The following is a 23,898-nucleotide window of genomic DNA, read 5'->3' on the forward strand; positions in this document are numbered from 1 at the left end:
TACAGCACTAAATGTGCTCAGTACTGGGAATGGCATACACAGAAGACTTGTCCCTGAGGACACACAGTCTAGTGGGGAAGAGAAACAAGCAGGTGTTCATTTCCTTCTTGATTGGTGTGTGTGTGTGTGTGTGTGTGTGTGTGTGTGTGTGTGTGTACGAGCACTCCAAGAAAGAAGTTTGGGATGTGATGAAAGGACAATTTTGAAGATCTGGAAAATGAATTAGGACTGGAGTCAGAAATGAAAGAAAAGGCCCCCATGCAGAGAGAATGACAGTATGTGTGGATGTCCTGGCCAAAATATTTTTTGCAGATTTCTAGAATCTGAATTATTACATAGCTGAAAGCTTGTTTCTTCCCTAGCACAGCTAAGTGACATAATACCTTCCCATCAGTAACAAAAGTGTTCTCCAAGGCTGTGGTTTTTAGTGCTGGGGAGGAGTGGGCAGAGGATTTTACATTCCTCCAAGGGAGCAAATCAGATTGGTGGAGAAAGGGGGGAAGAAAATGTGCATTGGTTAAAAAGCTTCCCAGGTGAGGGGCACCTAGGTGGCTCAGGTGCTTGAGCATCCAACTCTTGGTTTTGACTTGGGCCATGCTCTTATGGGGCATGAGATTGACAAGCCCCAATTCAAGCCCAGTGTGGAGCCCCCCCCAATCTGCCATCCAGCCCCCCACATGGAACCCCACTTCCAGTTCCTGGGTCCTTGCTCCTCACAGAGTCTGCTTGAGGATTCTCTCTCTGCCCTCTCCCCACCCCCCACCCTCACACTCTTTCTTTCACAAAAAAAAAATAAAAAATTAAGAAAAAGCTTCCCAGGTGATTCTTTTACTTTTTTAAAGATTTTATTTACTTATTTTTAAAGATTTTTATTATTTATTTATTCATGAGAGAGAGAGGCAGAGACACAGGCAGAAGGAGAAGCAGGCTCCACATGGGGAGCCCAACGTGGGACTCGATCCCGGGTCTTCAGGATCAGGCCCTGGGCTGAAGGCGGTGCTAAACCCCTGAGCCACCTGGGCTTCCCCTTAGATTTTGTTTATTTATTCATGAGAGACACACAGAGAGGCAGAGACACAGGCAGAGAGAAAAACCGGCTTCCTGCAGGGAGCCAGATGTGGGACTCAATCCCAGGACCCTGGGATCATGACCCGAGCTAAAGGCAGACGCTCAACCACTGAGCCACTCAGGTGCCCCTAGGTGATTCTAACATAACTCCAAGTTGAGAATTAGAACATTGATACTGAGAATTTAAGGGCAAATGACTTTTATTTTGCCCCTTTACTTTACCATTTTTCTGAAATAATCTATAGTTCCATAACTCTATAGATACATAGGCAGAGAGATAGAAATGGATAGATACAGATATAATATATAGTGGAATGAAGTTGTCAGATGTGTGCTTTTAAAAGGAAGCTTGAGTAAAATAATAGACTATCAATAACAAGAAACTAGCTAGGAAGGGTGGAAATAGATGATGAGGGTCTGATTGTATGTCATGGTCAACAGAGTTGAAAAAAATGGGTGAGCAAAATTTGAGCGATCTATCTCTCAAAATTGAGAAGACATTGTGGAGAGCAAAAGTGAGAGAGGAACTGACTCATATGGTTCTAATTTGGGAAGCTGGGTGCTTAGATATACCTTTAGCCATAGGGTAGCTGTGTTGATGTGAATATAATGATAGAACATTTCAGAATAGCCTACAACTCTCAAGCATAATCTTTTTTTTTAAGATTTTATTTATTTATTCATTAAAGACACAGAGGAGAGAGAGGCAGAGACACAGGCAGAGGAAGAAGCAGGCTCTATGCAGGGAGCCTGATGTGGGACTTGATCCGGGATCTCCAGGATCACACCCCAGGCCACAGGTGGCGTTAAACTGCTGCACCACTGGGGCTGCCCCTCTCAAGCATAATCTTAAGAGAGGTGAGCTCTCCTGCATCCACACAAATTTGAGATGTAAAATGGGGTAAATTGCCTCTTCCTCACAGGAACATGTTACTTAATGGAGGAGACATGATGTTAGCATCGAGCTATGGTGAAGATTGTGCGTTCAGTCCTTTAGGTCTGGTTTTTATTTCCCAGTGTTGGTGGGCAGTGATGGGTGCTTTCATTCCAACCAGCTGCCTGCCATTGGGTATATAAGAGCCTTGAAGAACCAGTGTCAGAGGTTAGCCCAAATCTGTTCCTGCTGGTAGAGAAACAAAAGGAATCCCCTGTAATAGTAGATCAGGAGCCCTCTGTCTAAAAGCAAAGACAATAGGGAAGGGTATAGAAGCACAGAAATATGGGAGGGCAGATAGGTGTTGGCAAGTCTTGATTTTTGTCACATTCACATTAGTCTGGGATGGGAACTACCCATTCCAGAGTCAAACTTTCGCTTGTCTCTAATCTAGTTTACACAGTTGTTACCCCCATGAGCCCCAAATTTTTTAGAATTATTTTTAATTGTTTATTTTTGAGTATGTACTATGTATATATCATGTTCTAAAAGTTAAACAACATATAAAGATATACAGAGAAAACCAGGCTCTCCTCCTCATCTAGTCCCTCAGTTCCCAGTTCCCCTCCCCTAGAGGTAAACTTTGTACCAGTTTGTGTATCTTTTAGAGATAGTCTATGGTTTATAAATATATGCTATCTACCACCTAACCTCCTTGCTTTAAAATAATACAATACCTGAATACAACTGCTATATCATTTTAGAACACTACCTTCAATACAAAAGTAGAATTTTTTCCATGAGTTATTCTACTGTATATTATTAGATCCCGCTTTTGTCATGACATAGCCTTAATAAATACGCTTTTTTGTTATTTGATGCATACCTACCATGTCCAAGTGCCTTGTATCTTATTTTTATAATCCGTTTTTTAATTCCAGGGCTCTGGGCAGCCACGTTGGCTCAGTGGTTTAGCGCCACCTTCAGCTGAGGGCCTGGTCCTGGAGACCCAGGATCGAGTCCCACATCAGGCTCCCTGCATGGAGCCTGCTTCTCCCTCTGCCTGTGTCTCTGCCTCTCTCTCTCTGTATCTATCATGAATAAATAAAATAAAATTTAAAAAATAAAATAAAATAAAATAATTCCAGGGCTCTAAAAAAGATTCTTTGTAAAAATATTAATATTAAACAAGGAAAAGGATGACAAGAATCTTACCCATGACTCTCCCACTCAGAGATAACTTCCCCTTTTTATGAATATCCTTCTAATCTTTTCTCAACAGGATGATATATACACATTATTTATAACTTTTAAAATTAAAAGTTCCATATTATTAAATTTATGGTAGGTGCTGGCTGGGCCCGGGCCAACCTTGACCCCAGTGGAGCCCCCGCAGAAGGCCTAGAGCCACCCTGCATCAGGCATTGGCTGCTAGCTGAAGAGTTTATTTTTTTAGGTGATTTTGTGTTGGGCCTGGGATGCTGGCCCTGAGGGCCCAGCTGTGGCAGGACGGCTCTGGTCCCAAGCTGGGAGGGTGCTGGGGCGGTCACAGCACCATGCCTGCCGGCCCAAGGGGCCATGCTCAGGTCAGCGTGAGGCACCAGAGTCCACCCTCCATCCAATCAACATGCATGTTCTCCTTGAGTCCCAACATACCCATACTTTATTTTACTATGATTACTGTAACTACTGAGTGTACATATTACCCGGAGACAAGATGGTGTGTGCATGGGCGTGAGCGACAGGACTAGGGCACTAGTGTTTATACACGGGTGTGTGATTGGGCATGGGGCTGAGACGGTGTGGACCCAGCGTGCAAGGGAAGAGTCCAACACAATAACCACGTCCCCCCAACCAGGCCACCAGCCTCCCATCCAAGGGCCCACGCTGCTTCCTGTGGGCATCCAGGGCTGGCGATCAGAGGGTCTGTCCCTATTACCTCAGCTATGGTGACAATGTGACAGTATTAACAAGATAGCACTGAGCATATCAATAAAAATTATTCTAATAAATATAAAAAATAATAAATTTATGGTAGAACATTTGAATATACATAAAAGAATAATGGAGACAATAAAATAATCCGTCATAATTCCATCATCCCTCTCCCTCCCAAATAGCTCATGACTAGCATTTATTCATTTAGATACCTTTAGATAAGGTATTTATGATTTGCAGGATAGCAGAAATGGACAGAGAAAGACAAAGATAGTTCCTTCTATTCCTAGAATACTTTATTTTAGAAAACATACATTTTGTGCTTTCTATCTATGTGGTAACTTATGCAATCACATATTTTTGGACACTTGGGTTGGTCCATAAATTGATTGGTAAGCATACATTTTTAAGACTTTATAATACTTAAAAGTATCATAACTGATACAACCTTTTCTATCACTGGACATTTCAGTGACTTCAGATGTTTTGGTTTTGTTTTGTTTTTGCTATTAATAATGAATGACACAGCAGTCAGAAACATTAAACATAAAACATTACTGAACATTTGTTTTACTCCTTCAAAAATAATTTTTCTCTAGTTATTAAAGTAATACATGCTAGATGTATAAGCTTTGGAAAATATGAAACATTATAAACAATACAACAAAATTAAATTATCCATTCCATAATCCAGAGAGGATACCTGTGTATATGTTGATTTGTTTCCTTCTAGCTTTTTAAAAGTACAAAGATAAAGATACATCTACACTTTTTATTTTTCACAAAATTGAGCTGATAGAGAATTTACTATTGAAGGTATCTCAGTGTCATTAAATATTATCCAAAAGCTTGATTTTTAAAATTTTTATTTGAGAGGGCACTTGGGTGGCTCAGTCAGTTGGGCGTTTGCCTTCAGCTCAGGTCATGATCCCAGGGTTCTGGGATGGAGCGCTACGTTTGGCTCCCAGCTCAGTGGGAAGTGCTTCTGCTTCTCCCTCTGCCCCTTTCCCCCGCTTGTGCTCTTTCTCATGCTCTCTCTCTCTCTCAAATAAATAAATTAAAATATTTTTTAAAAATAAATAAGTAAAAGTTGGGGAGAAATTATTTCAAAATTTTTTAAAGGTACAAAAATAAAATAGTACAAAGAACATCCATTTATTGTTAACAGAACCGATTGTTAACAGGACCAATCGACCAACTGTTAACATCTTACCCCATTTGCTGAAGGGTAAGCACACATGCCGAGGCACTCATGCTCACTCTCTTTCTCTCTCACATACATACACGCACATATGGAGAAATGTTTTTCATGGACTGTTTGAATGTAACGTACATACATCTGGTCCTTTTCCCCTAAATACTTAAGAGTATGTTTCCAGGAGTAGGGCTATGCCCCAATGCAACTACAGTTCACTTTTGTCAGTTGATCCAGTAATGTCCCACATAGCATTATTCTCCAAGACAGCATACAGTCTTGGGTTCAGTCATCACTTCTTTTTTCTTTAATTTGAAACAATTCCACAGCCTTTCTTTACCTTTTATAACTATGACATGTTTGAAACATACGATCCCCATTTTAAAAAAAAAGATATTTCTCATTTTGTGTTTGACTGATGTTTCTTCATGAATGGATTGAGGTGATGCTTTCTTACCCAGAACACTGCATGGGTGAGGAGTGTTCTCATGTCGAGAGGCCCACAAAGTCTGTCTGTCCCTCACTTAACTGGTGAGTTCATTTCCATCACCCAGCCAAGCTGTTGCCAAGTTTCTCTGGTGTATAATCACTGTTGTGGGGTTTTCTTTTTCTTACAACTAATAAGCAATCTGTGAGGAAACACTTTAAGGTCATGCAAATATCTCTTTTCAAAATTTCCCTAAGACTTAGCTTCTACAGATTCTTGCCTGATCTAGTCTTTATCACAATGGTTTCTGAATGAATTTCTGTTTCCAGCAGTCCTGCCAGGTGTAGCAGACAGCTCTCAGCTTTCTTCATGAGTAAGACCTCCCTTCTCTTTCGTTTATTCATCCATTTATTATTGGTGTAGACTCAGATATTCCTCCCCCCCCCAAATGATTTATAATTCCTTACTGTACTCACCTATTTCAGTGCTCAAGTTATCTCAAATTTAATAGCCCTCTGTTCTTATGACATTCTCCCTCCCCCTTTTTAAACTTTCTGGCATTATAATAAGATATGTCAGGCTCATCTATTATGTATCCTGTCCCATCCCTAAAATCTGCCACTTTAATGAGTGCTGGTATATTACAGTGGGGAATAATATTAGAAACCAAGAAGTCCTGGACACTAGGTGTGGCTGCTACAGTGACTTTGTTTTGGGCTCCCTCAAAAAAAATCCAGGAAATATATGTATGCATATTATATACACACATACAAATAAACATATATGTTCATACATACATAATATACATACACATAGCATGCTTATATACATATTTTTGAATCATCAGTTCACACCAATACCTCCATATCTAATTGTAATGCATACTCATAAGATTTCTTCTTGCCTCCTCCCATTCCATATTTGTACAGGCATACCTTGGAGAAATTATGGGTTCAGTTCCAGACCACTGCAATAAGACAAATATTACAATAAAATGAGTCAAATGAATTATTTGGTTTCCTAGTGTATATAAAAGTTATGTTTATACTATATTATTAAGTGTGAAATACCATTATGTCTATAAAAGATATATACCTTAATTTAAAATGCTTTATTGTTAAAAAATGTGAACCATCATCTGAGCTTTAGCAAGTCATAATCACTGATCACAGATTGCCATAACAAACATAATAATGAAAAAGTCTGAACTATTTTAGGAATTAACAAAGTATGACACAGAGACACAGAGTGAATAAATGCTGTTGGAAAAGTGGCACTAATAAACTTGCTCCGTGAGGGTTGCCATAAACCTTCAACTTGTAAAGAAAAAAAGGGAGGGGGCAGCCCAGGTGGCTCAGCAGTTTAGCGCTGCCTTCGGCCCAGGGCCTGATCCTGGAGAGCCGGGATGGAGTCCCACGTCGGGCTCCCTGCATGGAGCCTGCTTCTCTCTCTTCCTTTGTCTCTGCCTCTCTCTCTCTCTCTCTATCTCTCTGTGTGTGTGTGTGTGTGTGTGTGTCATGAATAAATAAAATCTTAAAAAAAAAAAAAGGAATAGCCACAAAGCACAATGAAACAAAGTATGTCTGTATACCACTTCTCTACAGTGAGATCCCTGGCATCCATAACATCTCTCTCTTTTTCTTTCTCTCTTCACCACCCATACTTGCTCATTTATTCAGTCCTTTAATACATCTAAAATAATTTCAAAATTGCTCCACTCATACCCATAAAATAAACAAACCTGTTATAACAAATTCTAGGTAGGGTTCATTTGCATTTCTTCCCCCATACCTATGCCCCAGCATCACTTGGGAACTTGTTAGAAGTCCTACTGATTCAGAAGCTCTGAGGTGGAGCCCAGTACTCTGTATTTTTACAAGCTCTGGAAGTGATTCTAAAGTTTGAGGGGGACACCTGGGTAGCTCAGCGGTTGAGCATCTGCGTTTGGCTCAGGGCATGATCCCAGCGTCCCGGGATCGAGTCCCACATGGGGCTCCCTGCATGGAGCCTGCTTCTCCCTCTGCCTACGTCTCTGCCTCGCTCTCTGTGTCTCTCATGAGTAAAGCTAAAGTTTGAGAAGCATAGCTGGAAATATGCAGCCTGGGTTTATGATACACTTATGAGTGTGTGCACATAACCAGGTGTAATTATGTAACATAGTGCTTTAAATGTATTCTAAATGTAACAGCCACAAAACAGGTCCAGTGCCAACCAAGAGGTTCTCTTCTGTCACCGCATGGATGTGAACGTGTAAAGTAAAAGAAAATAAACACCCCAGTTCTATTTTCTCTTCCTGGTGCCAGGAGGAGGATAATCAGGAGGCAGAGAGTGGGTGAGTGTGAAATACCATTACTTGCCAGAGGGGTAGCCTCCAATCCCTCATCTGCCACTCCTGCACCCCACTGCATTTGACATTTGACAGTACACTCAAGATGGAGGGTCGTCAGTGCTGAAAAGCTCACAGCCATTAATCAGTTCCTTTCTGTTCTCACCTAACCTCCTCTTTCCAGGAAATATATATATGCATATGTGTATGCATATTTATATACATGCATCACAATACAAAATCACAATACAAAATCCCTCGGCCTCCAGCATTGAACACTGTGGATGCTTCTGCTCTAACCTCCCAATTCTTTTCCTCTGCAGACTGCAACAGTCACTGTAGCTGGGTTTTACAGGAACAGTTTCGTGGTGGAAAAAGGGAGAAGGGCTACCTAGACCTTTCCCAGCCCCAATGAAGGATCCTGCCAAATAGGCTTTCCTAAACCTAAGATCAAACTGGTTCACCTAGTGCTCTTCTTAAAATACAGATTCCTAGACCACTCTTAAAATTCTGATTCAGTTGGTCGGTATTCCTGGCAAGTGCGTAGAGTGATTCTTTTGATCTTGGCAAGTGCTGAAATACTGGCCTAGGAGCAAGTGTCTCTCTAACTTTACTGGGCTTCTCAATTACCTGGGAAGTTTGTTTAGAATGTATGTTTGTGGATCCCATTCTCTCTGAGAGTCTAATTCAGTCAGGAGAGGATGGGGTTCTGGAATGTATTTTGAATAAATGTCCTCTTCATGTTCCCAGGGGCTGCTGATGTATTTGGCCCACACCTTGCTTAGAGTGTCTTCTCTGAACTCTAGACCCTGATTCCTCAGAATGGGGTCCTGAACCATCACCTGGAGTCTGTTCCATGTGCAGACTGTCAGGCTTCACCTGACCCAGCTGAATCAGAATCTTTGTCTTAACAAGATGTCCAAATGACTCAAGTTTGTACACGCAAATTTGAGAAGCACTGATGTAGAGTACTGGTCCTCAACCTGGCTCTATGTTATAATCACCTCGAGAGCTTTCAAAATCCCAGGCCTGGACCTCTGATACACTGAATAAGTCAGTATCTCTGGAGATGGATCTCAGGAAGCAATGTTTTTGAGATTTTTTGGGTGATTCCAATTTATAACCAAGGCTAGGAACTTCTGAGGGTCCTTCCAGCCTTATTGCAGAACTCATGCCAGCCTGGAAACCCAGGGTAGAAGGAATGATACCTCTCACCCCTGGATCCAAGGAACTAATACCCAGAGGGGTCCTATGCAAAAAAACCAATGACTTGGCAGTTGTCAGAAGAAAAAGAAACAAAATGATATTTCATTTCACCTTATAAATAAAGCATTCTTCATCTGAGCTCCTCATCCCTTGATTTGACTGCATGCGTCCCTGTATTTGATTAAAGGCATATATGTGGGCCAATCACCAGACTTAGCAAGGACAGACACAGTAGCTTTCTGCCCTCTAATACCCACTGCCCCCACCGAGGCACTTCATCTGGATAAGGCTGATTGCCGTGTTTAGAGCTTATTTCAATGCCTCAGCCCAAATTCAGCCCCTCTGCATCTTCTGTTCTTCCACTCTATTACTTCAGCCTCCTTGCGACCTGTCCTGGAACTACCTTCCAACTCAATCATAGGAGTGGTGGCAGCACCAGTTTTTTCACCAGGGGCCCAGCCCCTCTTTTACTGGTTTCTCAATAACAACTGAGAAGTATCCCCCACAGTTTTTGAAGCACCATTAAACTGCTCAAAAACAATTATCCAGTGAAAGGATTAAAAATATCTCATGGAAAATATCTCCAGTGAAAGGATTAAAAATATCTCAATTTCATTTCTTGTACACATTTCAAAAATTGTGTCTCAGGCATCTCCATTTTCTATGGAGCCACATCCAACTTATTTTTCCAACAAAGATGCTGAATATGCCAAAGAAATAATCCATGGTCTGCTCTTACAGACATCATGGTCTAGGGAGAGAGATGAGTAGGTAAACAATTATCTGGGAAACTGATGGGGAGGTGGTCTGAGCAAAGGAGACAATTCTCTTTGGATGGGAGAAGGAATGGAGAAGGCTTAGCAGGAAATGAGATACTGGAGCTGGATTTTGATTACATAAGGAAACTTTTGTATAGAAAAGGAAGGACATTTGGGGTGAGGGAACAACTGGAGTGAGAGAAATAGAGGTGTGAAATTGATTGTATATCTGGGACTGACTTCTGAGCAGTGAGACACAGTACGGGTGGTGGGTAGGCAATAGTAGGTAGTGAGATGGGAGAGGTGGCTGCAGTCAGTGTCAAGGTCCTGAAATAGCCACGGACAGCTTTCCTTTCAGGCTCTTGGGAGACCCTTGTGAGACTAATTATAAAATGCCATTGGGAGAATAGCATTTACAATTCGACTCTACAGACAACTTTCCAAAAATGCAAATAAGGAAAACCACTCATTTGAAATTTGAAATTAATTACGGAAAATTTCTGATAACTTAGTGAAAAAATCAAAACTGTAGGTTTTTTTAATGTTTTTTTTATAGATGTTATTTATTCATGACAGACACACAAAGAGGGAGAGAGAGAGGCAGAGACACAGGGAGAGGAAGAAGCAGGCTCCATGCAGGGAGCCCGATGTGGGACTCGATCCTGGGTCTCCAGGATCTGGCCCTGGGCGGAAGGCGGCCCTAAACCACTAAGCTACCCGGGCTGCCCAACTGTAGGTTATTTTTAAAGGAATTCCATTTATAACTTTCAATTGCTATGAATATTATACAGTATTATACATGGCTATTAATTAAATAGGATCAATAAACTAAGACTTGTAGTGCACAATAGGCCTGTATGAGATAATAACACATAATAAGCATGCAATTCATCAGGTCTACCATTTGTTTTGATTTTTTTGAGGAATCAACATCAAAACTAGGCATCAGTATTACATTTCCAATTACTGGGGTCCAGACTATTGAGGGTCTCTTTAAGATGAGGGATACAGATATGGTAAAACTCCAAAGGTTCAGGCATGAAGAGAAGTTTAGGAATTTAAAAATCAGAATTCCTGAGCCGGCCTTTCAGAAGAGCCACATTACCTTCTGCTACTAACTGAACAAGCAACTGTGAGGCAGCAGTGGCTCTTCCCACCGGCTTCTTTGAAGCTGCAATGCAGGGAAAGAGGTTCATGGAAGGGAGGGTCCACTAGTGGGTGTTCCTTCCTGTGAGTGTCAAAAAGCTTGAGTTTGTGCTCAGGAAAATGAATGTGTGGGTGTAAATGGCCAGCAAGAGGATAATACAAGTATAATAGGGATATGAAAATGTATGCATTCAGTGAGGATTCTCAGCTCACCGTTCTAACTCAGGTTCAGCCTGAATGAGAAAGAAAAGGAACACAGAACAAAGGGAGAAGACAAAGATTGTGGAGAGAACTAAGGTAGTCTAGAACCACACATAAAGGGCTGTTTGAGGGGTCACAGAGAGTGAAAGCTGATGTGATTCTCTGGTGTCCTCCTGGTCTATGCCCGAGGAATACCTGAGCCACATCTCCTCCAATACCATCACCAGGCCCTCCTGCACAGGCTATAGTCCCAGCTCTGCCATTTACTGTTAGGGTGACCTTGGACCAGTTCCTGAACCTCTCCATACTTCAGGCTGCCCATTTGTAAACTAGAGATAATAGTAGTACCTACCTCCCATAGTTGTTGAGAGGCTCTGTAAGGTGATACATGTGTGGAGCTTTGCACAGGGGAAGCAGCCACATGTTTCAGCTGATCCTGTTCCATCCCTCCCAAGCACAGGCAGCCTCTGCCTCTTTGGATCATAAAGTCCAATAGCTTTACCCCCTAGGCTACAGACTATTGATCTTTACCTAGAAAAGGTAGGTTGATGGTAATATTTTATATGCTGATTCCAGAAGGAGTGCAGGCAGCAGGTGCATGGGAAGGCAGGTCTCTGTCCTAGATGACTTAATTAAAGAAGCAAATGAGACAGGATGGTGAGAGGTTTGGGTGACTTTTCCAACCAGAATTTGATGGAGAACATGCTTTAGCTGCTCCCTATCCTTCTTTTTCCATTTGGTCAGCTCAGTTTTGTGTAGCTTTCTCTCAGAGTACACATGCACATGAAGATAACTGTCCCCTGCTTCCTCTGCATCCCTACTGAAACTATATTCCTCTCCCAAGCCAGTGTGGGGGTGCTGTCCCCACACTGCCCAAACTCCCTCCAGTCCAACTTTCATGCTGCTCATTTTCCTGGATGGGCTCAGTATAATCCTTTCAGCCACAGTTCGACAGGTCTGGCTGACAACTGGCCTGCTGACAACTGGTCTGCTGACAACTGGTCTGCTGCCCGCTGGCTAACTGCTCCTGCTCTGCTCACCTTGGCTGCAGGTTCCCTGGGCTCTCTTTCACCAGCTGTTCCTGTCCATTTAACCATTTTTGAAGAAGTGCTCATGATGCATCCACTGGGCTGACATCTGCCTCCAGGGCACAGTGGGTTGAAGGTCCCCCACCCAATCAGCTGTGTGCCCATAGGCAAGTCACTTAGCCTTTCTGACATTGTTTCTTTATCTAAAAAGAAGTAATATCCACTCCTGCCTCACTTGACTTTTGTGGGGATCACATATAGGAGGGTTCAATGGTGATGTTTTAAGCACTGTAAACAAGATACAGTGATGAATTTTATAGATCATTTTGGGCTGGAAATGTCCGGGTTTGTTGTGTTTTTTTTTTTTTTTTTAAGATTTTATTTATTTATTTGAGAGAGAGAGAACACAAGCAGTGGAGAGAGGAAGAAGACTACCCGCTGAGCAGGGAGCCCTTTGTGGGGCTTGATCAAGACCTGAGCCTAAGGCAGTTGCTTAACCAACATTGACCCAGCACTCCTGGAGTCTCAGCTATAATCCTGAAACTGTTGTGGCCCTTTCACTAGCTGTCTGATCTTCACAGTGTGGTTGTTGGGCTGTAAAATGGGCTCAGGAACCTGCCACGTTCACTTCTAGAGTTTCACTTTTTACATCTCTCACAATCACTATCTTGTTTTACTGAAATCTGTTTTATTTGTATTCTTGCTCCTCCACGTAGAGTTTGCTTGGAAAAGCAGCTTTAGCTGTCAAGAGAGGGTCATTGGGGGCTCAGTAGGCATGAACAGCCGACCCCTGCTTTTCCTTGCCGCAGATTAGAAGTTCCTTTTCAGTGGCAGACAGAGTGAGAACAGAGGACTCGTCCTGTGTGCATGCCCAGCTACTTCTTCTGTAAACAATTTTTTTAAGGTGTAATGTACATACTATACAACTCATCCACTTAAAGTGTATCATTCAGTAGTTTTAGTATACTCTCAGAGCTGTGCAACTATCACCACAATTTTATTTTATTTATTTTTTATTTTTTTAAAGATTTTATTTATTTATTCATGAGAGACAGAGAGAGAGAGAGGCAGAGACACAGGCAGAGGGAGAAGCAGGCTCCATGCAGGGAGCCCGACGTGGGACTCGATCCCGGGTCTCCAGGATCAGGCCCTGGGCCGAAGGCAGCGCTAAACCTCTGAGCCACCTGGGCTGCCCAATCACCACAATTTAAGAACCTAACCTTGTCATCACCTCCCAAAAAAAGAAACCCTACACCTATGAGGAGTCACTGGCATTTCCTCCCACTACCGACTCAGCCACAGGTAACCACCAACCCATTTTCTGTCCTTGTGGATTTGCCTATTCTGGCCCAGCTGCTTTTTTATCCTTTCTTCCCTACCCCTGAAGCCCTGAGCTCCCCTGAGCAGAGTGTGCAAGGATGTCTCTGGCAAGCCCATCAGGAATCTGGGTAGAATTTTAGGGTGTGCCTTTATGTTATCAGTGCACCCCCACCTGACCCTGGAGTCAGTAGAGCAGCAAAGGGACAGAGAGCCTTAGCAGCTGCCTGGACTGTCCCCCTCCAAATCCAGGCTGGACCTCCCCTGAGGGATGTGGGGCATCATTGGCTTCCCTACTCAAGAATACTTGACCCAGCAGGTTTCAGGTTTCAGCACCAACCTTGGCCTTTAGGGCAAAGACACTGGGTCTCTAGCAGGCCCCTATTAAAATGCCACAGTTTCATGGTGCTCTGGAAATCTCAGCTTGCCCCTTTACTTCTCTCTGAACCACCTCCCCTGGAATCATGTTGAGACAGGTGGACACTCGGACTGTTGTTTGGAGGGAGAAAATATTGGCCATAGCACAGGGGTCACAGGGAACAAGCCATGTATGAATGGGGGAGCCATAGGCATACAGTCTTCCCTCAACCCATTACATTCAGACCACCAGATGAATCAGGTTTGAATCACGTAGGTCTGGTTCTTCCCTGGACCCCTCAGTCATTTCACCCTGCTTCTCTGGGGTTCTCAAGGAAAAATGCCCTCCCCAACAGGATATGTCCCTAAATTTCTTTTGCCTATTAAATGTCCTCATAAAGCAGTTGCTGGATTCAGTAATGCCTCTAGAGTTACAGACATAAGATTTGCCCTTCATTTGACCCCATTCCCATCTTATTCTATCAGATAGTGTGATTGCCTAGAAGTGAGCCCCCATCCCTGATATTTACTTGTCTACGTATGCATCCACCCCCTTCAAAATACATATTCTCCATAAGTCCTTCTTAGTGTAACTAAGGTAAACTAGAATTTTCTAAAGGACCTTTATAAATTATGTCTAAAAATAACACAATTTATGAAGTCTAATTTTCCAGTCCTACCTGATAATATTACTTCCTGTACACACAGGTATTTTTTCCTTCCTACCTCATTAGAAGGTACGCTGCCCCAAAGATCTCTCCCTAAGCCCCCCACCCCCTGGACCATCTCTGCCTGCCAGAAGTAAGATGGAAGTAGTAGTGATACATGGACAGTCTGACAAAAGATGGGGCATGTACTGGAAGGATTGCTCATCTACTCCCTAAAGTAAATAGTTCAACCCTCACACTTGTCCAGGTGCCCATGAATAATGTGGAAACCAGTAGTCCTGAACAGGGTCTGTACTGCCTGCTGCTTGCTTCCCCCTGGAGTGATGTTGGAAAGCTATTCACACACATCAAGTCATAGAGCTACACCTTGAAAGGACTGTAAGTTATTTAGTCCAGTCCTTTCATTATACGTACACAGCTGAGGAACCTGGTCCCAGCTTGGCTAAGGGCTTTAACCGACTCATTCTTTTTTTTTTTTTTTAATATTTATTTATTCATTCATGAGCGACAGAGAGAGAGACAGAGACACAGGCCGAGGGAGAAGCAGGCTCCATGCAGGGAGCCTGACATGGGACTCAATCCTGAGTCTCCAGGATCATGCCCTGGGCTGAAGGTGGCGCTAAACCACTGAGCCACTCTGGCTGCCCTAACCGACTCATTCAACTAATTAATGACAGAGTTAGAATCACAGCCCAAAACTTCTGATGACCAGTGCAATGCTTTTTACAAAAGCTTCCTCACTCATAAACTGGAAATATAGAGTACACTGTGACTCTACCTGGACCCACGGTATACTCTCAGTAGCTACTGCCCCCAAGAATACAGCTTTATCCTAATCCACAATTTCATTTTATGTGAAGCAGCCAACTCTAGGACAGATGATCAAGAAGTCAGGAAGCAAGTTAAATAAATTGCCCTACAATTGTAATGAAAAAGTAGCAACTCAATAAAAATATAAACTACAGTTGTAGTTTAGAACTACAGAATCCCAAGTGGGCAAATGCTTAACTGTTTTTAGTGTCTGTGGTACTGCTTGTTGCAACTGCTTTAATCCCCAGAGTTCATAAATTTTAGAAGTTGAAGCAACTATGAGGAATGTGAGTTTATGTTTATCACCTTCATTGAGATGAACGTGGTTGGGGATTATTTGCAGCACTGCCTGATGTTGCTACAGAGCCATTACTTGCCCTTTTTGAGAAGCCTTAAGGTGGGAGAAAAGGAGAGTCAACATCGTGGCTGTATATTCTAAAAGACAGAGTAATGTTATGTTTGGAAATTTATTGAGGTGATAATAGACGTTGGACCTGCTCCATTTCCCACCTGGGCTGGTTCACCCCTCCTTAGGCAACCTGGTGGTCTCCTGCTCCCAGGAGGTCACCATATTGATACCAGACTTAGTGTGGACATCCAATCAGCATAGTCCACTACAGCCCCAAACTCCTGGACTCAAGCGATCCTCCTGCCTCAGCCTCCAAAGTAGCTAGTAGGACTACAGGCATGTGCCACCATGCCCAGCAATAACAGACTTTGGAAACCAGAAGGGACACTGCTGCCATGTGTTTATTGACTCATAGGGCTTTGCATCCATAGGGGCCTTCAAACATAGTCTGCTCATTTAAAGAAGGCAGAAAAAAAGAGCAAATGAGGTGTCCAAGATCATGCCACAAGCTAGAATTAGAGCAAAGATTCCAGCCGACTGTGCAAATTCAATATTTATCCTTGTGTCGTGACTAAGGAGAGGGAAGGAATAAAAAATTAATTTGCAAATATCTGGAATACTCTCTTAAGGGTTTATAATTTTGTTTTTTGTTTTTGTTTTTAAGATTTTGTTTATTCATGAGAGACAGAGAGAGAGAGAGAGATTGAGAGAGACAGGCAGAGACACAGGCAAAGGGAGATACAGGCTCCATGCAGGGAGCCTGATGTGGGACTTGATCCCGGGTCTCCAGGATCACGCCCTGGACTGAAGGTGGCGCTAAACCGCTGAGCCACAGGGGCTGCCCAGGGTTTATAGTTTTGATAATCACTTCAACTTATATCACCTTGTTAATTATATCCTGTGATGAAAGAAGGCCATTGTTCTCTGTTTTGCCACTGAATGAACTAAGGCTCAAAGAAAGTGAGGGACTTGCCCAAGATCACACATCTAACTATGGCCACAGAACTGGGACTTGAGCTGCATCCTGAGCCCAGGTTCATCTACAAACTTGTATTATAAATCTATCTGGCTTTATAAATATCTCCCAGGCCAATAAGTCTGTGCCCACATGTTCCTAGACAAATTCTTGGCAGGATTTTGCCTAACTCAATCAGCACTTTAGGTGCTGTAAAGTCCTTTATGTCATTAAATCAGGAAAATGGATACAAGCTGATGAAGAAATGCTTGGCTGATAGCTGATTCTTGGATGTTACTGTATACCATGTTTTATAAAGTATGTTCTAAGACAGGGTTTCTTAAACTATTAAAGAACTAGCTGTCTGTTTCTAATTTCTGCCTGTCCTGAAACAATAGTTTTTTTTTTTTTTTAAGATTTTGTTTATTTATTTATTTTAGAGAAAGAGAGAGTGTGAGTTGGGGGAGGAACAGAGGGAGAGGGGCAAGTAGATTCCACACTGAGTGCAGAGCTGAACAGGGACTTGATCTCACAACCCCAAGATCGTGACCTGAGCTGAAACCAAGAGTTGGAGGCTCAACCAGCTGAGCCACCCAGGCACCTCTGGAACAATAGTCTTGATAATACAATAAAAAATGCATTACTTGAATAATAAGCCCACACTTGAATATTGCAGCAATATCAAACTGCCATAAAAATTTCAATTGCTGCGACGCCTGGGTGGCTCAGTGGTTGAGCATCTGCCTTTAGCTCAGGACCTCCTGGAGTTCTGGGATCGAGTCCCGCCTCAGGCTCCTGCATGGAGTCTGCTTCTCCTCCCTCTGCCTGTGTCTCTACCTCTCTCTGTGTCTCTCATGAATAAATAAATAAAATATTTAAAATTTTTTTCAATTGCTTATTCTCAGTTTTCCTTACTGATCTTGCTGCAGCTCAGTAACAGTTCACAGACCAGCATGTGTGTGCCAACCACATTTTGAGAAACACTGTTCTAAGCAACACCATTCCTGAGAGAAATTCCCTGAATAAAGAATTCCTTAATCAAAGAAGTTAGGGAGAGCCTATAAGTATCACTGCACATTAATATATCATATTTTGGGAGACCTTGTAAGTATCAGTGCATCTTAACATATTAAAGTCTCTGAGAAGTCCTGCATTAAAGAAGCTTGCTTAATCATTAATTAACTCAGCATTTCTTGAACAGACTCATTGTTCATGGAATTCCTTTCAACATCCTGTAGAATTCATATTTTTTTAATATTTTATTTATTCATGAGAGACACAGAGAGAAAGGCAGAGACGCAGGCAGAGGGAGAAGCAGGCTCCAGACAGGGAGCCCTACTTGGGACTCTATCCCAGGCCTCCAGGATCACACTCTGGGCCAAATGTGGCGCTAAACCGTTGAGCCACCAGGCTGCCCCAGAATTCATATTTCTTGAAATACGATTGGCTCAGGCTTGCCAGCTGTGGGCAAAGCACAGGTCCCAGGCCTAAAATGAAAGCCTCTGCCTTTTACCCATATCTTTATATGCTGCCTTTAAAACTAAAAAAAATAATTTTTTATAGTGTTTATTCTTGTGATACACAAAGTCGTATCTGCCTTTTACCATATCCCATGCCTACTTCTACCTCTCATTTAGTACTCACTATGGGTGGCCTCACCCATAGAGAAGATCAAAGTCTCCCATCTGGGATAGACCACTGCACACTGTGTGCTGCAAATATATCTGCAGCAAATGTATCACCTTTATAAAGGTGACTTATGATAGGACGTCTACTTCTTCAGCACTGCCTTTCACAAACAATAAGAATCTTTTTGCCTATAATCCAGTTCTATGATAAGTATTTCTCTATTTTTAATGGAAACTGTACACCCAGACAAAATGTATAAAGCATTGCTCTCATTCATATTCTCTTGACAGTTCTAACAATGGTAGTTCTGTACAAGCTTCTAGATGCATGATTTTATTTCTGTGGGTTGTTCCTCCTAGCCTCTTTGTAAAGGTCACCCAGTGACCCTCAGCAAGCTTTAGGCCACTCTTCATTCTATTGATATTTCCTGCATTCTTACTCAGCAACTCCAACATCTGCAGAGTTCTCTCCAGACATACCACATACACTGAGTCATGGCCACCCCTCCATAGTACCCACACAGGTAAGTGAGCTCCTCTTACAGCCAGGCAGTATGCCAGGATGCCCTGGAGATATGGCATGAGTCAGCCAGGTTCCATGCTCCTGGAGAATCTCACTTCTCAGGCTCTGACATCATGACATCTGTAATGCTTGAGAGCTCAGGGCAGAAACTTCCAAACTGCATTTGCCCAACATGAGTATTGTATGAGTTATTAATAGACAGCCCCTACCAAACAGGGTTCTAGGGTTAAATAAATCTGGGAAACAATTACATGTGCTAACGCATGTTGTGAATTTTGAGGAAGAAGCTATATACAGTAGATTTCTCCAAATGTGCTTGACCTGCAAACCATGTTTTCCAGGAACCCTCTCCCCTGATACCATTTGGGAAATGCTGGTTTGGAAGTAGCTTCAGACCACTTGGTCTGCCAAATGCCAAGGACCAGATTGAATTCGTTCAAACATACAGCCTGGTTAGGTAGAAAATGGATATCTCTTTGTGATTTCCCTTAACTCTGCCTTTTGAATGGTGAATAAGTTGAGTCTGCACCTGATGCTCAGTGACTTACTTTTCCATAGGTATGTTCTGTGTAATTTACCATCTAGACCTCTAATAACTTCTCAGTCTGTAGACCTAGCCCAGACCTGTCCCAACCCCAGAGCTCCACGGAGGCCCCATATGTTGTGCTGTCTACTGGACAACCACCTATTGGAGATCTTTAACAGAATGTCCAGCAAGCACTTCAAATGCAGTTTGTCCCACATAGAAGTGATTACTGACCTCATAAAATTCAGTTCTCCATCTTCATTCCCTAATGACCTCATTACCACCTTCCAATCAGAAACCTAGGAGTTGTTTAGAATTCCACCCTCCCAGCCAAGTTGTCGTTAAGTTCTCTTGATTCTACCTTCCAAGAAGCTCTTGAATTTAGTCTCTGTATTCCACCCTCAACTGTCATTGCCTAATTTGGGGTCCTTCCTACAGTGGTTTTCTTAGGTTTTCTGGGAAACAGACTCTGGGTTTCTAAGACTTACATGTAGGCAGGTTATCAGAGTGATGGAGAATAACCCCTGTTGGGGGAATGGAGGAAAAATGACCAGGTTGAAGCAGATGAACTTTGATCCAGTTACAAGAATAGCCTCAACCAATTCTGTAGCATGCTGTAGGACTGGATGACCCTTCAGAATTGTCCCAACTTGATGCATTGGGTTGGGGAGGAGGGGGTACATTCCCACTCTCTTCAGCCTCCATCCTCCATACCTCCATCCCCTACTCCTCTCACCCTCCCACAGGATGTAGGCAGCCTCTCACCCCACCCCATGACAAGGGCAATTGCCAGAATGGCCTTCAGCTGAGAGCCACCAGCCACCACCTCTTGCAGCAGGTGGAGGAATGAGTGCCTTACTCCTAAGGGGACCAGGGTGATGTACCATATCATCCTGTCCCCCCACAATACCACTGGAAGGGTTTTCCTAAACCTAAATTTAATTTATATGCTTTCTCAAACTCTTTCAGTAACCTCCTCCTTACCAACAAGATAATTCAACTCTGATCTTTGTCTACTAACAATCTTTCATGAGCACTGCTCCTCCTGCTGGGCATGATTTTGTCCCACTTCTCTCATTAGCAAATTCTTATACATCCTTTTCAGGCCCAGTGTAAGCACCCCTCCTCTTTGATGCCTTCTTTAATATCCTCAGGCAGAAGTAATATCCTGTATACTCTTTTGATATTCAGAGTCATTTGCTTCTGTGATCATTAGACTGACCCCCTTAAGAGCAAAGTCTGTGTCATACTCATTTTTGAAGGTGAATGAATCAATCAATCAACCATGTGCATCAGTATTGTATAAAGCTGGTCTACATGGGCTAATTCAAACTAGAGATGCCTTCAGTCTAGTCAGCTGTTTTTTTCAAAGACTTATCTAGTTGCCCAGTGAGGGCTAGAGGTCCCTAGGGACAGGAATTCTATTTGGGTAAATTCAGCTGGTTCAGTATATGTAGCTTGGTGCTCTGAGGGATTGGGCATTTAATGCATACTTCCCATTATGTTGTTGCTACCCCTCATACTGAGAAGAGGCATAGCCAGTGACCTACAGGATATGTTACGAAAGGTACCATATGGCCTGACTGGCCTAAAAATATCTCTTTCATGACTGAGCTTTCCCTTCATGTCCATTCTGAAATTCTTATCCTCATATTTCCCTATGGTTGGAATTGGACCAGTGGTCCCTTGGTTGGGATGAATGCATGCTAGGGCCTAGGTAAGCTAATTCACCTGTAGAAGAGAATTTGTGTCTTTTTTTTTTTATTTTACTCCTTTCACAGATTTTATGTTTTGTTTATGCTTTGTGATATACATCATATAGTATTAGAGTAACACATATATATATAATTTATAAATAAATAATATTAAGGAGTGCATACTCAAAATATCTTTTACTAAGTAGCACATGGTTAAAAACAATCTGGAGACCTCTAGATTGGACTTCAAAGACTGGTGTCTTCTTCAGCCTTCACCCATTAGCCTCTCATCTGATCTGACTGCTGAGCTAATTTATGCTAACGCCTTAAGGAAACTCTAAAATCCAGGAGCAATGAAGAATGAAAGATAGGGGCAGGCAGAGTAGGACTATGTGAAGAGAGCACAGAGACTGCATCTGTCCAGAGCTGATGAACCATCTAGTAAGATACTGAGAACATAGAATAGAAAGAGGCAGGAGGTGGAGCAGGAGAGAGTAATAGGCAGGGCAGCCAACTGGAGGTCTGAGGAGATATGAAAGAGTGATAGGACTTCAGACAAAGAACAGAGCCAGGGACATGGTCAAGCTGAATGATTAGGAGGGTGGACTTGTGGAGGCTCTGGGCTTGGCAGGGAGCTTGGCTGTGATTGAAATGTGCTGGGAGCAGGTACACCTTCATGCTGCACACTCTCCAACCAGCACAGGTAGTGACAGTGGCCCTCAGCTGAGACTCAAGCAGCCACCCGCTATCTGCCTGGCCACCTGGTCACAGTGGCCATCAGCCTCCTCATCCTCACTTTCACCTTCCTGCTCAGTGTCTCTGGGCTTCTGATTCTGGTGCACACCTCACTGTACCTGCAAAACCTCAAGAAAAGATTGAGAACAAGATTGAGAGTTTGAGAGTATTGGTCTCAACCAGATGCCAGTGGGGCTGTGGCTGGGGGTGCTGAGACAAGAGCAAAAGGCTGGATCTTAGGGGTCTGGGATCTGTACCCAAGACCTAGAGAATGTCACTCCCACTCTGGCTCTGAACCAGGGACCCAGAGCCCTTTCCCAGCCCTTAAGATACAGTGCTCTCTCAGTTCAAAACGCAGGACATCTGTGACCCTCCCCCCAGCTCCATAATTGAGATCTCCCTCCTACCAGCCCCCATTACGTCGGGGACCAGACTACCCCAGCCAGAGCAACCATGGTCAACCTCAAACACTGGACCCAGAGACATTCCCCCACTCCCAATCTGGGACCCACCCATCTCCCATGCTCAGCCCCAAAGCTGGGATCTGGGACAAAGGCATTCTCTTGAACCTTGAACTAAGGCTTTTCCACACCCTACCCTAGCTTTGAGCCCCAATCAGGGTATTGCCAAATCTTGGCCCCAGGATGCAAGTGTTCCCAGCCCCCATCAGGACAGAGAATTTAAGCATCCTGACCTTGTTGAACCCTTGGTTCCAGATAACCCCCACATTCAATAGTTCTACTTGCCTCTCTCCAGCTCTGTTTAGGAATTCTGGCCCTCCTCCCCAAAGTTCCAGATTGATGAGCTCCAAGGGGTAGGATGGGGTGGGGTGGGGGAAGCCCTGACCCAGAATGGGACATCTGTATCAGTGTTACTGATACAATGAAGGCTGTTGCATCACTCAATCCAAGAAAGGAAAAGAAAGGCAAGGCAAGGGAAGGGAAGGAGGGAAAGAAGGGTGGGTAACAGTCTCTATCTCCACCAGGAAGATGCCCCATCTGTCTCTCACTGTGATTGAAGCTCACATCAGAGCATAGCCATCCAGAAATAAGGATAGTACTGACTACTCCACAGTGCCGGTGTAGGGTGCCGAGAGGCAGCCCTGATTGGAGTCAGGGCATCATTTTTATATAAATGATACAGTTATTTGGGGATGGCTATAGGGATTGATTGATGGTGGGCAGTAGGAGTGGGTGAAGAGTGGTATCAACAATGCGGCCCTCCGTGCCTCCTTGGCAGGTGGAAGCTAGTGAGCCCTATTAGTCTACAAAGGGGAACTCTGGCACCTGCGATGAGGAGAAACCCTATTCCAACACCAAACCCTGGGGGCCCAAGGGCCCCACTGGGATGATATATCACAAGAGTTCTAGCAGACAAGAATCATGATACATGATACAGGACCAAAAGGCATGAGCAGGGAATGGGCCTTCTGAGTGGGAGATAAGGTAGGGGAAGAGTGGCACTCCAGCAGAAAAACCTTCATGAAGAGCAAAAAGGAGGCACAGAGAGACTCCGAACAGGAATGTGCCTAACGTGACAGGTTTAGCCTTGATGGCAAGGAAGTGGGCATCACACCTCCAAAAGTCCAGGGTCCACTGAATCATCAGTGGAAGACTAGTTGACGGGCATGGTAGCATTGGTAGCATGCTAGCTACAGGGCTTTCTTACATACAGAGTTGCCTGGGAAAAAGATCAGAAGGATAACAATTGCAATTCCTTTTTATATTGTTTTCAGACTCTCTTAGGCTCTTAGTATTCTACCAGGAGCAGACTGTAAAGCCTTTGAGGGGTCCAGCCACTTCTAGGCGGTAAGACTTTGCATTTGCAAAGCATTTCAGTTGACATAAATTTTTGCATATACTATTTCATATATCCTGACCACAACCCAGCAAGGTACATATTCGTCTATCCATTTCGCAGATGATAATATAAAAATTCATGCAAGAGGTGTATTTTGCCAGAGCCCTATATTCTACAGATGAGCAATCTGAGTTCCAGGTGGGGGTAATAGATTTACCACTTACCACGGACAAAGAGCAGATGCTTACAATGCCAGGACCCACCCCCAGGACTCAGAGAACCCCCCCTCCTCCGAATTCCCCATCCTTATATACACTTCCTCCCAGCCCACCATGGTGCTAAAATTAGAGCTCATCTGCAACAAAG

General features: G+C 43.3%; 1 protein-coding gene across 2 annotated transcripts in view; it reads left to right on the plus strand.

The window, feature by feature from the left end:
• ONECUT1 (one cut homeobox 1) overlaps window positions 1-23,898 on the plus strand; it is a 40,937-nt gene that overhangs the window by 13,181 nt on the left and 3,858 nt on the right. Inside the window, exon 2 of one of the 2 annotated variants that reach the window (XM_041744448.1) lies at window positions 2,884-2,990. The exons of the other annotated variant lie outside the window; for it this stretch is intronic. Coding sequence (XP_041600382.1) covers window positions 2,884-2,933 — 50 coding nt within the window. The 3' untranslated portion in view covers window positions 2,934-2,990. Of the gene's footprint in view, window positions 1-2,883; window positions 2,991-23,898 lie in introns of those variants that run through there. 2 annotated transcript variants of the gene reach the window in all.

The sequence above is a fragment of the Vulpes lagopus genome, chromosome 2 (assembly GCF_018345385.1).
Source record: "Vulpes lagopus strain Blue_001 chromosome 2, ASM1834538v1, whole genome shotgun sequence".
Taxonomy (NCBI): domain Eukaryota; kingdom Metazoa; phylum Chordata; class Mammalia; order Carnivora; family Canidae; genus Vulpes; species Vulpes lagopus.